Source organism: Diadema antillarum, unplaced genomic scaffold (genome assembly GCF_040938485.1).
Source record: "Diadema antillarum isolate AM-2024a unplaced genomic scaffold, OU_Dant_1.0 scf00000028, whole genome shotgun sequence".
Taxonomy (NCBI): Eukaryota; Metazoa; Echinodermata; class Echinoidea; order Diadematoida; family Diadematidae; genus Diadema; species Diadema antillarum.
Window position 1 is genome coordinate 4,035,869 of NW_027270917.1, and position 14,474 is coordinate 4,050,342.

General features: G+C 40.6%; 1 protein-coding gene across 1 annotated transcript in view; it reads left to right on the forward strand.

The window, feature by feature from the left end:
• Window positions 1-10,607, forward strand: part of LOC139736854 (protein broad-minded-like) — a 29,468-nt gene extending 18,861 nt beyond the window's left edge. Inside the window, exons 20-30 of the mRNA XM_071647520.1 lie at window positions 107-226; window positions 724-812; window positions 2,383-2,486; window positions 3,549-3,761; window positions 4,179-4,295; window positions 5,207-5,360; window positions 6,064-6,185; window positions 6,911-7,065; window positions 7,543-7,683; window positions 9,540-9,728; window positions 10,443-10,607. Of these exons, the coding sequence (XP_071503621.1) occupies window positions 107-226; window positions 724-812; window positions 2,383-2,486; window positions 3,549-3,761; window positions 4,179-4,295; window positions 5,207-5,360; window positions 6,064-6,185; window positions 6,911-7,065; window positions 7,543-7,683; window positions 9,540-9,728; window positions 10,443-10,556 (1,518 nt within the window). The 3' untranslated portion in view covers window positions 10,557-10,607. The remainder of the gene's footprint in view (window positions 1-106; window positions 227-723; window positions 813-2,382; window positions 2,487-3,548; window positions 3,762-4,178; window positions 4,296-5,206; window positions 5,361-6,063; window positions 6,186-6,910; window positions 7,066-7,542; window positions 7,684-9,539; window positions 9,729-10,442) is intronic.
• Window positions 10,608-14,474: the final 3,867 nt, after the last annotated feature.

A 14,474-nucleotide genomic window follows, 5' to 3' on the forward strand; every position in this document is an offset into this window, starting at 1 on the left:
TGCAACCATGATAATGCCGAAATTTCCACCAATCTTTATTAGCATGATTTCCTTCCAGTTCGAGTACCAGTAACCCCAGCCATGTTTCTTGTTTTATGTGTCCCAGTACTTCCTGAATATGGTGAACCTGCTTTCAGCCTTCCCGGCTGTCTACGAGGTCTTGGTGGACCAGCCGCTGCAGAGCAAGGACTTTTACTCCTTCAGGGAAATGCCAGAAACAATTCCAGTGAGTGTGTGGCACCCTATCCTTCCTTAAGTCGTCATTTATTTGACCATAGATGATTGGCCATTGATAATTGTAAATTGAACAACTGCTCATTTACATTCTTTGTATCACATGTCAATTCACTGAGTGTGATGTCATTTCAGAAGTACATTGTAGAAAGGTATCAACTCCGGTGTTCTTGGAGGTACCTAATGCCCTTCTTGCTCTAAGTTGGTGATATGCCTATCGCAAACAATGAGATAGAATGCCAGTAGGTTCCCCCAACCTGTTTCATGCTGGCTAGCACCTTTCATGAGTAATGGTGAATGGAATCTGTGGGTCTGTGGGTTTAAAATTACATCTGTGAAAAATCACATTTTTAATGTTATGCTTTATTATCTGATGGCACTGTGAAAAAAAAACCCACAAAGACAGAACTTTGAATAAACACAGAACTGAACCGTGATAATTTTGTAAACTGATCAGAATTTCAATGAGATCATTTTGTTTTCAAACAGGATGTGATCGACCGTCTCATCATCGTTGACTCAGAGGCAAAACGTCACTCTCTCTTCAATCTAGAGGAGTCCCATGTCTTCGGTCTCCGGTGAGTCTCACCTCGCTCACATACCTGCCAAATGTTCCCATGTAATAGGAACTTTCCTATGTCTAAGGAAAGAAGAGGCTTCAAGCAACCCTGTATTCCTGTTTTTACCAACACATGCTAAGAATGATGTATGGGAGCTGTGGGTGAAAATTGGTACAGTGCACTCCCGTTATAACGAACACGGTTATAACGAAATTTCGTTATAACGAAGTAAATCTTCTGGTCCCAACATTATCACCATTAAAGTCTATGGTAAAAGATTCACTTATAACGAACACGATTATAGCGAAATTTCCGTTATAACGAAGTCTTTTCCGGGCGCCACAGACAAAGAAAAACAAAAGAAATATGCTCCGTTATAACGAAATGTGAATTGCTTTCGAAAATACGTAGCGGAACAAGCATTTATAGCATGGGTGAACGCTTCACACCACTGTGTGTTCGCTCCTTGTGTCACGCACAGTTTCTGAGGGGAACTTGCGTTTATTATTGTGATACAATTATCCCATCACATTTCACATAGCTTTCCAGTGTATGATGAGTATTCAGCAAACAGAATATGATATATATACGTGGTTTCCTTGTTTTCATTATATATTGTATTTGTTCGGTTATAACGAAATTTCGTTATAACGAAAGGAAACTGCCGGTCCTGAGCATTTCGTTATAACGGGAGTGCACTGTATTATCATATTATTTCCCCCCCCCCCCCCCCCCCCCCAGTTGTCAGGCATGTGCTCAAAATCGCTTTTCAGTAACCATGCACACTCACTGTTGCTCCTCCGAACTTTGGCCCCAAACTCTCCACATTCCGCTAAGTTTCAGCTGTGTACCCCGCATTGGTAGACAGTAGTGAAAGACCATTGGGTATCTTGAAAATACGTATTTCAGGTAATAGGTCATGCAATGTTTCAGGTGATGGGTCAGGCAGATTGGTCAAGCATATTCCTCTCATGTCACTGATCTAGCTGGATGATAAAGTTTTGTGATAATTTGGGCACCAAGTGGAATGGGATAGAAAACATCAAGTGTAGGGTTTTTATGGGGTAAAGAATGATAAATATGTCTTCATTTTGATATCTCTAAATTTTGCAATATTTGGATCACTTGTTTCAATGTCATTAAGGTTTTATTGCTGTTTTAGCTGTTGTGTTTTTTTTTTTTCAGTCAGCTAAATGTAAAATCTCCTTCATGTCACTTTTTATACACAATTGTGACTTTCAAATTACTACCCCCTCATACAAATCTTCGATATTCGTGCATTCATGTGCGGGGAAAAAAGTCAAAGATTATGCTAAACAACAAAATGAATTTCTGAAATCATCTAATGTATTTCACTAATAATTCTCTATGTGCTTAAAATTGCTAAAAGAAAATATTTTGTAAAGTTATGTTTGCATACACCAATTTGTGCATGCGCCTTCTACCAATGAAGCTAAAGACTTTTAAATCTACAATTACGACCCCAAACTTGCATGGTCTATAATGATTGCAGTGTCACAGTATTAAAGAGAGTGGCTCAGCATCAGATTTTAATTGCTCCCTGTTCTCTTTCCCCCATTTGGCCCAGGCTTCTGAGTGTGCTGGTCTCCTGCCTGGACACGCTGCTCCTCCTGGAGACGCAGTACCGGATCTGGGATCGGCTCCTGCAAGACCAGAACGACAACCGCATGGATGGCAGGTGCGTGCTTAGAGCCAGTTAATTGGCTTTTCCTTGTCATCTGTCTGCCTGGCAGCTTTGCCGGTGGAAGATGACACCGGCGTGTGAATTAGCTGTGATTGAATGATCGCATAGTGCGGATTCTCAGGTCAAATGATCATTTGAATGATGTACCAGATCTGTAAAAATGAATGATCATCATTGTCAAGAAGCATACCCTTCATACTTTTGAAAAATTTGATCATGTGATACATATCAACAAACCCAGTCCTGACATGAGCTCACTATTTTGTCTTGAAATTTCTCATAGAGATAAAAATTTCATGCTTTAAGGGTTTATGTCATGTGTGTCAGCGTGGAATGTTTGATTTATTTAAAATATTAAAAACTTTGCTAAAATTTCTGGTCAAACATGAAGTAAATATGAAGTAAATTCTCACTGGAAAACATGCAAGTCATTGATGGACTGGTACATGGACTTTTTGTAGGTCCAGACATGAAACAAAAAAGAAAGCTTCTTAATGCTAGTGGCATGTGTTCCCCATATATACTGTGGTCAAAATTTGGAGCCTTCTTGAACCGTTTTGAAACCCCCTTGAAAAATCAATCGCTTGTCTATTGTGTATTTATGCTGTTCAGAGCACCTGCTCAGATTTCGCCCAAGAAGGCCCCGAGTGGCTCTGTTCTCACGGTAACCAAGTTTCCCTCCAAACACCTTTTGTAATTTGTAAACCATGCTTTGCTGAAATAGGAGCTTTATTGGCTGTAGCTCCATGCTTGCTTGCAGTAGGTCACATGTGTAAGCTCATGGGCAGTGACCTGCATTGATTAACTTCTTGGTTGGCAAAAGGTCGCTTCTCAAAACCAGTGGCACCCATACTGCAGCTTAGCCTTTTTTTAGGCTGCTATAGCATGCTCTGAAACCACCCCATGCATATGGTTTCAGAACCTGATTGGATTGCTTTGCCTTTGCAGTATTCTGTGTGTTTATACTGAGCTAAAAGGCTGCTGAAGGAGGCTTCAAAAACTGACTTCATATAAAAAAAATATGTGTGTTTCTATTGTCTCATCGCTACACAGTGGAGATGTCATGATTGACATGCTGGCGGTTGAGCGCAACCACATCCTGGTGAGGAGCTTTGTGATTGGTGGCCCCACGGAACGGATCCTGCCTCCCCGGATGCTGACCGATGACCCTGAGGAGCCCTTCCCCTGGCCGCTGGTCACTGCTTTCCCGGTGCCCAAGGAGTACATCCCTTCAGTCTCGCGTCCCTCCACAGTGAAGCAAGGTGATGACGCGCCTCCTGTCATCTTTTTCAATTGTGCAGTGACCCTCCTGAATAGATTTGATATTTTAAAAACTGTTGGTCTCCTAATAAACACATAATACCTCCCACTCAAGTTAAATATCATCTATGGACAACATCTCCTGTTAGTAATTACAATCTACAATAGATTTTGCACAATCAAATGGTTAATTTTTTGTTCAGTAGAAAATAACATTTTAAGTATTCAGCCGTAACATGACAGAGATATAAACCCACCAACAGTGTGGATTAGAAGTCATGCCTGATTGACAATATAAATGCAAGCCGTGATTAACAGTAGTCAATCAGCAAAGCAAATCAAGACTTATGTGTTATTTTCTATCTCCGCAATGTACTGACAGAATGATGCCATCTAAATTTCTCTCATACACGCTACAGATAATGATCTCATGCGTACGCTCTTCAACGTAGCGCCATCTCTGGAATGGCTGAATGACTGCAAGGAGGCGTTCTGCAGTCTGCTGTCGGACAGACACGATGCTCTCAACACTGCCAGTGAGTCAGAGTTCCTTGTACATCAGAGCTTCCTTTTACCAGGCTTTTATGTCACAGAGTCTTAACTCTGAATGCACTCTGACCTTTGAACCTTCCTTGACCTCACTTTGATCTCACTCTGCCTGTGTTACCTCCTTGACCTCATCAGACCTTGTTACTTCCCTTGCTCCACTTTTTAACTTTACCCTTACTCCTTTGCCAACATTTTCATGACATCCAAGATTATCTTGACTGCGCTGTGACCTTGACCCTCGGCAATGGTTTCACTGTGCCTCATTTTGGCCGCACTGGAACTTGACCCTGACTTCTGTATGGCTGCCCTTTGCTGTGATCATTTCTAAGCTTCCAGTAATGACATTTCTGTAGTCTCACTCTGACCTAAGTATGACCTTATTGGTCTACCATGGAGTCTTATATTAAGTCATACAGTATAAACCTTGTAGAGGTTTATCCTTTTTGCATGAAACATGCAATTCAGTCGTATTCTTTTTATGTATGTCTGATGTCATCTGGAGTGTGATTTTATAGCAATATTTTTACTATTGGTGTGTGTGTTGATAGGTATGTAATGGATGATCAGACTTGAATTAAGACTAACCTACCAGTGAGATAACTGGTTGTATACAGAGCTCCAGAGAGACAGTCGAAATGAGCTGATCGACAAAGTCTGAAGAAGTTATTCAAGTGTTCCTCAGTTTCCTCATTAATCTTGTAACACACGCGACAACATCACAGTGTGACAATAAAAGTATAGTTAGATTTTATCTGTAGATGGAAACAGAAGCGGAAAACAACTGTTCTAAAAAAGAATCACTTTTGTAAAGATCAGTGTCACATCAGTGTCTAGAGTGATATTTTTGAACTCATATTCATACATTTTTGTCTTCATATTCATACATTTTTGTCTGAAGGTATGGCTGAGCTGCTTGAGCACATCGTGACCATCCAGTCTGAACTACCAGAGTTCCAGGTCATTCCCACAAAGCCGTGGGTCATCAAGGACAGTGCCCTCAAGAGCCACAGACTGTCCGGTCTCCAGGAGCTGGGCACCATGATGGCCGTCAGGTGATACTCCCATCAAACCAAGGAGTTGATTAGCTCCTCTTGAATTGAATGGAATGAATTGAATTGAATTGAATTGAATTGAATTGAATTGAATTGAATTGAATGGAATGGAATGGAATGGAATTGAATTGAATTGAATTGAATTGAATTGAATTGATATTGAATTGAATCAGATTAATTTTTGTTTACGTGGTCGCTGATGAAGGTAGCAATGAATTCTTGTAAGTTGCCAATCACAGGACTTACAGCTTAATCTCCCATCTAAAAGGACTAGGTACAGAGGACAACGTACCTTGCAACCTTGTGATTGATAGTCTGTACTCTTATTCACTGAACCGCAACAGTTCCTAAAGAGTCCTTGAACCTGCATTGCAAGCTTATTAAGTAAGCAAATGCATTTCATTCATGGTTATGACTAATTAGTTCTTTACAAATATTACAATTTTCCCTTGTAAGTGATGAAATTATGTCCAGAGGAATTGAATTAAATGGAAAGAAGCTGTTGAATCCTTTTCAGTTCTCATTTCAGATTGAATGACGACGTGAACCGAGTGGTCACCAGCATAAGAATTTCCCTACATGATTTTTAGTAGGTATTTTCTTCTTTTTTTTTTTTAGACAAGACATAGAGAGTGGCGATTTGGGCAAAGAGGAAATAAGGCACTTGTTCACTATTAAACCTTCCTGTCGCCTCTTGTTCCAGGTATGGGCAGCAGCTGAAGTTGGTGATGAGTGCCGGGGAGGCTACAGAGGACCTCACCCTCCTCCTGAAGAGGGCCAGGTACTTCCTACACGCCCAGCAGAGGAACTTGGAGTCTGAGCTGCGTATCCTTTGCTCTTAGAAGAGGTTGACACACTTGCAGGAAATGTTCAAAACATTCAATGTAATCCATTTACTCTGTGGCCTGCTTTAACAAGCCTTCTCAGAAAGCAGAAAATTAATGTGTGCATGGAGCTTGACATCAAACCATTTTTTCCTAGAGTTTTAACCTCGAAGGTGTATGGGGGAATGCATTCAATCTTGATTATGAATGTAATGTTTATTCAAGAAAATTGCAATGAAACCAGTGTTTTGAATATCTCAAATGGACATAACAATGGATTCAGTATGCTGACGAATTTAGTATCACAGGTACGTACGTCATTTCATGAAGCGTTTTGTCAGAGATTTTCTATTCTGACAAACTGTTGTAAGGTATTGAAATCCTATATCTGATTGGCCGAGAGCAAATTTTTCAGAAAAATATATCCGACAAAAGGCTTCATGAAATGCCCCCAGGGGGGTGTTTCATGAAGGAACTTGTCGGATAAAATATCTGACAAGTCAACTATATCCGACAAGTTCCTTCATGAAATGCCCCCCAGGTGTTAAGTAGCATGACTACATAGCACAGGGACTATTCCCAGGAGCTCTCTTCAAATTTAGTAAATTACCAGCGTTATTTTTTATTAGCAGCCACGTATCAGCGACCATGTTTTGTGTAGCAAATTTGTGCTGATTTGATATGTGCATGTGCATTTTCCTTGATGGAATGTTTTCTGGCCTTCAGGAGGTCTGGACAATGACTACGTCGGCCACGACTGGTTCGTGTGCACGATCTTTCTCCTCTTTGGAGGAAACAAGGACCGAGCCTGGAACACCATCCACAAATTTTCATCTCTCCTGGTCTCTCCGTATCTTTGGATGCCGCGCCTTCATGCTTCGGTAAGTCACCATTAGATATCGATGTGCATCTTCGCAGAATTTTTATGGAACATTTAAAGTTTTGTATGCTTTATGATGTATGACTTTAGAAAGGTAGTGCAGGGCATGCAACACTTTGATTGAAGCGAACAACCGGTTAATAGACCTAGGTATCTGGGTAACAAATTGGATATTAGTAAAAGCCTGCTTGAACGTAGACCATGTGCATAATTATGATAGTATGTGACCTCCAGCTTCTGTTCAGCAGTAGGCAGTTGTTCTCTTGCATATGTAATTTTTTTTTTCATGTGTATCACATATTTCCAGAGGCACAACATGCATAAAATAGCTTAACTGTTTGTTGCCAGGCAAGAATTGGGCAGCAGTGTCTAGGCGTAAACAGACATAACTTACGAACCGTCTTGCCTCTTGAAGTGAATACCACAGAGTGTTTCAGTCTGATGGTCATATCCTGTTTTCCTGACCCTTGTGCTAAAGACTCACCTGCCGGTGGAGCTGGCCATGAGTGGCATCCGCCCCGTGTTCTCCACTACCTGTTACCTCATAGAACTCATTCTCCAGACTGAGTTGCCCCAGGTCTACTCCGCCTTCAGACTCTCAGGCTACACAGCTTCACAGGTTGGTTCTCCTGTCTGAATTCGGAATGTCTGTCTGTCTGTTTGTTTGTACTGTCTGTCTTTCTTTCAGCTGTCTGCCTTGGCATTTCTGCACATCTCTGAATGTTTCTCTCATTATATTCAAAAATCTGTAGTCGTCAACTTTGAAGTTGAAACATGTAATCAGGTCACTAGATGTGCAAACTCATATGGCATGAAATTCATGTACTGTACAAACAGGTGATCTTCATTAACTCACAAAATTGTGTTTCTTCTGTCCAAGAGAAATATGAAGCAAGGAAGGAGTTAGTATATACATGTATCTTAACATGGCAATTCAACGGGTGTGATTGCCATGTGTTGTTTAAAAACAAAACAGTGACAGACAAGCTAAGATAGGAAATTACATGCCCCTTGAAAGTGAAGTCAGTGTGTTGATGATTATGATGCGGGTACTGTGCTTCATTTGCAAGAAATAGGTGAATCATGGAAAAGTGATAAAATTGTGAGAGAAGTGAGCTTTTAACACTGCAGGTTATGGTGTAGGCATATCTTAGTCAACAAGTAAGGCATATAGAAGATGTCAGCAACTGCACACAAATTTTTTTTGTCCCCGCCGAACGAGTTCGAGCAGGGGACTATGAAACAGGCTCCGTACGTGTGTGTGTCTGTGTGTCCGTCCGTCCGTGTGTCCGTCCGTTTGTGCGTCCATGTGTGATCAAAATGTTCAAAATGCTACTCCTTCGCCATTTCTAACCCGATTTTGATTCTGTTTGCTTTATATGATAGCACTACATGAGAGCTTTGAAACTTCTATACAGAATTTCAGTTGCGACCTTTGACCTTGACCTTTGACCTATATTGTACATTTTGCTTCAAAATGCTACTCCTTCGCCATTTCTAACCCGATTTTGATTCCGTTTGCTTTATATGATGGCACTAGGTGAGGGCTTCAAAACTTCTACACAGAATTTTGACCTTTGACTTCTTTGACCTTTGACCTTGATTTTTGACCTATATTGTACATTACCTACAAAATGCTACTCCTTCGCCATTTCTAACCCAGTTTTGATTCGTTTGCTTTATGTGATGGCACTAGGTGAGGGCTTCAAAACTTCTACACAGAATTTTGACCTTTGACTTCTTTGACCTTTGACCTTGATTTTTGACCTATATTGTACATTTTGCTACAAAATGCTACTCCTTCGCCATTTGTAACCCGATTTCAATTCCGTTTGCTTTATGTGATGGCACTAGGTGAGGGCTTCAAAACTTCTACACAGAAGACCTTTGACTTCTTTGACCTTTGACCTTGATTTTTGACCTGTATTGTACATTTTGCTACCAAATGCTACTCCTTCGCCATTTCTAACCCGATCTCGATTCCGTTTGCTTTATGTGATGGCACTAGGTGAGGGCTTCAAAACTTCTACACAGAATTTTGACCTTTGACTTCTTTGACCTTTGACCTTGATTTTTTTACCTATATTGTACATTGGCTACAAAATGCTACTCCTTCGCCATTTCTAACCCGATTTCGATTCCGTTTGCTTTATGTGATGGCACTAGGTGAGGGCTTCAAAACTTCTACATAGAATTTTGACCTTTGACTTCTTTGACCTTTGACCTTCATCTGTTTACCTATATTGTACATTTTGCTACTAAATGCTACTTCCGGCGGGGACATATATTACGCACCGCGTAATTTCTACTTTTCCTTGTTTATGTATAATGTGTGTACATACTCGTGAAGCTCTATCGAAATCATTAACCTGATATGAAACACTTATCCGGTACCCATCCCAAACCTCGTCCCCGCCCCTCCCCCACACTCCGTCTCCCTCCCACCCCAACCCAATTCCAATTTCATCGTCTCAGATTTGCCAGCAATGGTTGAGCCAGTGCTTCTGGAACTTCCTGAACTGGCCCGACATCTGCCTCTACGTGTGCCTCTGTGTGCTGATGGGATGTGACTACCAGGTGTACCTGTGCGTGGCCATCTTGCGCTACATGCAGCCAAAGATCCTGCTCCACACCCAGCAGCAGAAGCTACAGGTCTTCCTCAAGGTGAGGCTAGAGGATAGGGAAAGATGGCAGAGATGAATTGTTAATTTAATCTGTATGAGATTTTGCTAAAGTGGCAGAGATAGAATAGGAGATGCAGATTCGTTTCTTGAGCTACTTGATATCTTCCTTGAAGTGAGGCTAAAAGATTGGGGGAAAATGGCAGATCAGATGTAGATCAGTCGTTTAAGCCATTTGAGATCATCCTCATGTGGAAGAGAGAGAGTGGAAGGGAGGTGTAGATTCTTCACTTGAGATCTTGAGGTGTTCCTCAAGTGGAAGAGAGGGAGAAAAGGATGTGTCTTGTAGAGGGACTAGGTACAAGGCATGAGTTCATGATTTGCTGATAATGAAGTGGTGATGATGATAGTTTTGATGGATATGGTGTTTATTGCATTATTGCCTAAAGCATTGAGGATTCCCTGCAGCATCAACAATACCTGTTAAGAAGATTATGATAATGTCGATGATGATTATCAGGTAATTATAGAAACGTTAAGAAAGGTTTTGACAGTATTGATGGTGATGAGGAGTATGATTATGAAAATATTAAGAAGATTATGACAGTTTTGATGATGGTAAAGAAGATAATCTTAAGGTAATCTATGAAGTACTAATGCCATTAATATACTTTTAATTGCTAGTTGTGCTGCTGCTTCTGATGATGATGGTAATGATGATGACTACTGTCATTCCTTTTCCCCATGAACCCTGCAGGAGAATGGTCTGGATGGCTTCCATGTCGGAGATCACCTTGACTACATGAAGGACCTGGAGAGGAAGTTCAGAGGCACCGTCCTCCAGGACATGCAGAGCCTCAGCAAGGCATGAGAGGATGCAGTGACCTCTCCCACAGACCAACCACTGTCTTTCATCCCCCCTCCCCCCACCCAAGGGCCATGGAGGGAGGGGGCGGTCACAGGCTTAATCACAGAGAAGGGTCCTGTCATCCTGTGACCGCACGGCACTATCACCATGCCCAAATTGCTCTCCAGTACTCCGATACTCTGGTGCTCTCCAGAGTCCAGCATCTTTCATCCCTCTGAAGAGAGAGGGATGGGGCAGGGGGTGTCACAGGTTTACTCAGAGAGCAAAGTTCTGTCATCCTGTGATCAGACTGTGCTACCACAACCCCCAAGCTGCTCTCTGGTGTTCTGATGCTCCAGTGCTTTCTGGAGTCCAGTGTCTTTCATCTCCTTTTAAACATTTTAACATGCTATCTTGTATCGGTGTGAGAGATCCTCACAATGTTAAATTCTGGCATTCCGGTCCTCAGCCCCACAGAATCTGCTCCATTTTTAACCAACCCGTGGCAAGCGACATCATCTTCAAAGATGAAGCCAGTCATCGTGTCCAGCTCACATTCAGTCTGTAGCCCACGTCCTCCATTCTGTGGGGTTAGTAGTGACAGGGAATTTGGTGACTGTCGTTTTTGATATGGAAGTGATATTACCTCACAATTGGAACCAGTCACTTTGCTGCCATGTAGTGAGAAAGAAATATGACCTCACAATACTGCACTAGTAATTCGTGTTGCTCTCCCTTGACTCTTTTTGTGCATGATCAACCATTCTCTGGAGACAAATTTAAGACCACATACAATGTATACAAGTATCCTGTAGTTATGTGGTTGTGTTGTTTCACATTAGCAGTTTTCACTTCAGATGCTAAGGTTGTATAATGGTTGTTTGTTGAACACTCAAAGACGACATACATATTAAAGGCATGTGATGTGTACAGGCATAGATTGATATGCGTGTCACAAGTTCACTAGTATGATCATCATGACATGAAAAACAAAGTGAGTGAAACTGCTTTGCCAACCGATTCTATGAAGTTATGAGATTTTTTTTTTTTTCCTCCTGTGCAAACAAAGAGGAGGGAAGTTGAGTTGGAGACCCAGGAACCCACTCTTTCTTTCTGCAATAATGGAATTAGAAAATGTGGTGTTTAGATGTATGAGCAGTGGACCACGAGCATTCTTTGTTAAATGAATGGCAGTGTTCTAAGTCCTTTATAAACCAAATACTATATTGCTTCTTGTTCTGTTATGGAATAAGGAGTCTAGTAGGTCCACAGCGTGCCTGTGGCTATGGAAGTTAATAGAGCGTGCTATGTCTATCTTGACTAGGCAGTGACCCTCATTGACTGACTTTACATATGTACTTTACGATGTGTTGCCTGGCTGAAATAGTATTTGCTTTAGTTTGTGTAGCTTTTGCATTAAGTTCATGCATTTAAGTCATTTACAATGAAGACAATCTTTGTGTTTCTGTCCAAAATGTTTTATTGAGAGTTAGACAAAAAGAGAGGGAGAAAAAAAAAAGAGAGAGAGAGGGAGGGAGAGAAAGAGAGCAGAAGACAGGGGGAGAAACTGAGAAATGAAATTGGACAGACATATGAATGCTTAGAGGGGAGAAGAGGAGATAGGGAGAGAAAAGACCTTCACATTCGATATCTTCTGCGTGGCATCAAAGTCGTCCAAGTACCATTGACTCTTGATAGAAAGCTTGAAATCGATACCATACGTTACACTCAAATAAGTTGGACTGAGATATTTTTAGATATGATTCATCATTTGATATCTACATATGTTTGCTGTGTGATCAGCAGAAGAGGGAAAAAGAAAATGAGCTGGATGAAGATCATAGTTTAGTTTGATACTGAGTGGAAATTCAATGACTAAAATTCAGGATAATTTTGAAAGTACATGTTTTTACACATAGAGATTTCCAAATTTTGATGTGGATTAGGTTTTAGCGAGTACCAAAGTGCCAAATGTTCTGATTGAGACTTGACATTTTATGTACAGTGTGTCTTTCAAAATTTATATGACATTGTGTATGCAAGCATCTCAAGATGTGCACTAAATGAGACCCAGTAGATATGCCACTGAAGAAGTGATATTATGCTGTTAACACTTTTCAGGCAACATTGAGATGTAAATGTAAAGATGTGAACACAGCATTCTCCATATAGTCGGTTTGGGCCTGGCTGAGCATTTCTTACCTGATAAAGTGGTATCTTTTTTAGGTAGAAATGTGCGCTCTACAAGAGTCTCACTATTATTATTATTATTATCCGATCATGTGGAGACTGCTGTATAATTCTCTGTGATACAGTCCAAATGCCCTTACAAATCCTGACTCTTGGTGAAAAACAAAAAAGACTAAATGGTCAAATGCTCCAAAGAAACACAGATTCAGAGACTCCAACCCAAAGCACCTTCTGATCTGGAGATTCTCCCGCCTGAAACCCCTAGCAAACGGGAGATTCCAAGTTGATGTGTGCAAAGCGCCAAATTCCCAGGGTTCTAGATGCTCTCTGGTGCTGTCTAAGGCTTATTTTTTTCAATATACTGTAGCAATAGGTAAGAAATCCTTTCCAGCGGGAGACACAGAGCCAGGGCGAAATTAAATCATAAGTGGGAGAACGGGAGATTTTGATCGGCGGGAGATCTCCCGTCGAAAACGGGAGAGTTGGAGTCTCTGCAGATTCTTTTCTTTCTTTTCTTTTTCGTTTCTTACTTTACGTAATATGATATTCTAACAGCAGTGCAAATGATAAATCTGATTATTGTTTGTTGCTGTTTTTCTAGATCATTCAATGGGTCAGCAGGCAAGGCAGGGGTCGCACTTAACTTTTTTTTTTTAACTAGCCAGGTGGACTACTTAGAATCAATTTTGACACTGAAGCAATATTTTGGCTAGCCAGACGGACTAGTTACTTCAGAATTTTATGATTTTTAGCTAGTCCGACGTGATTTTGGGTGGCCAATGGCCAGCGGACCATCGCCAATTTCGAACCCTGCAAGGTGTGTCACAGGTAAATTTTTCCCAGCAATGGGATATTTCAATCCCATCATTGCCTTAAAAACAGATTCTGAAATGAATTGTGACACAGTTTAATGGTTGCCAATGTGAGGAAGTTATATTATTTATAACGTAGTGACGAGAACTTTGCAAAATTTAGCAGATAAGCTAGCTGCTTGGAAAAAAAAAACCCAACAACTTGCAGAACTGGAAAGAAAATTTCTGCAAAAATTACCCACCTTTTGCAAAAGATGACATAGTGGTTGCAGAGTATAAACTGATGAGAATATTTCACAAACAAGCAGTATGGAACATTGATATGATAATAAGCATGTTCTGTTTCTTTTGCTTTCACAAAGCATGTAGCTACATTTGGTTATCAGTTTTGGAAACTGTTCGTCAGAACAGCATAGACCATTGGATCCCATGAACATTTATTTCTACAACCAACACATTTTGACAGTAAACTGTTCATAAGGTCATAAATCTTTATTGAAGAAATGTGGATTTTATGTATTTTGGGACCTTCGTATTTAACTCATACAAACAATTGATTCATAACACAAAGCTTGTATTGATAAAAATGGCACATGCTCCCTTCTCTTAAGATGTTTCTTGTCATTGTTGGAATGTGTTGTATGAAGTGTACATAGTGTAGAGTATCATGTCATTTGGCAGGCTTATATTTATGCAACATGCCTGTTTTGCATCATGATGCAAAATTTGTGGATATTGACATAATTTTAGTGCAACATATGTTTTGTAATAAAGTCAGATGTACGTATCAAATATCAGGTTGTTCTTTTTTGTGTGTGTGTATGTGTGTGTGTGTGTGTTTCATGTATCTTTTCCTATCATGGTCAACATTAGCCAAAATTGTGTGCTGAATGATTTTTTGTTTTGTTTTTGTTTTGGATTTGGTGTTGTTATTGTTTGT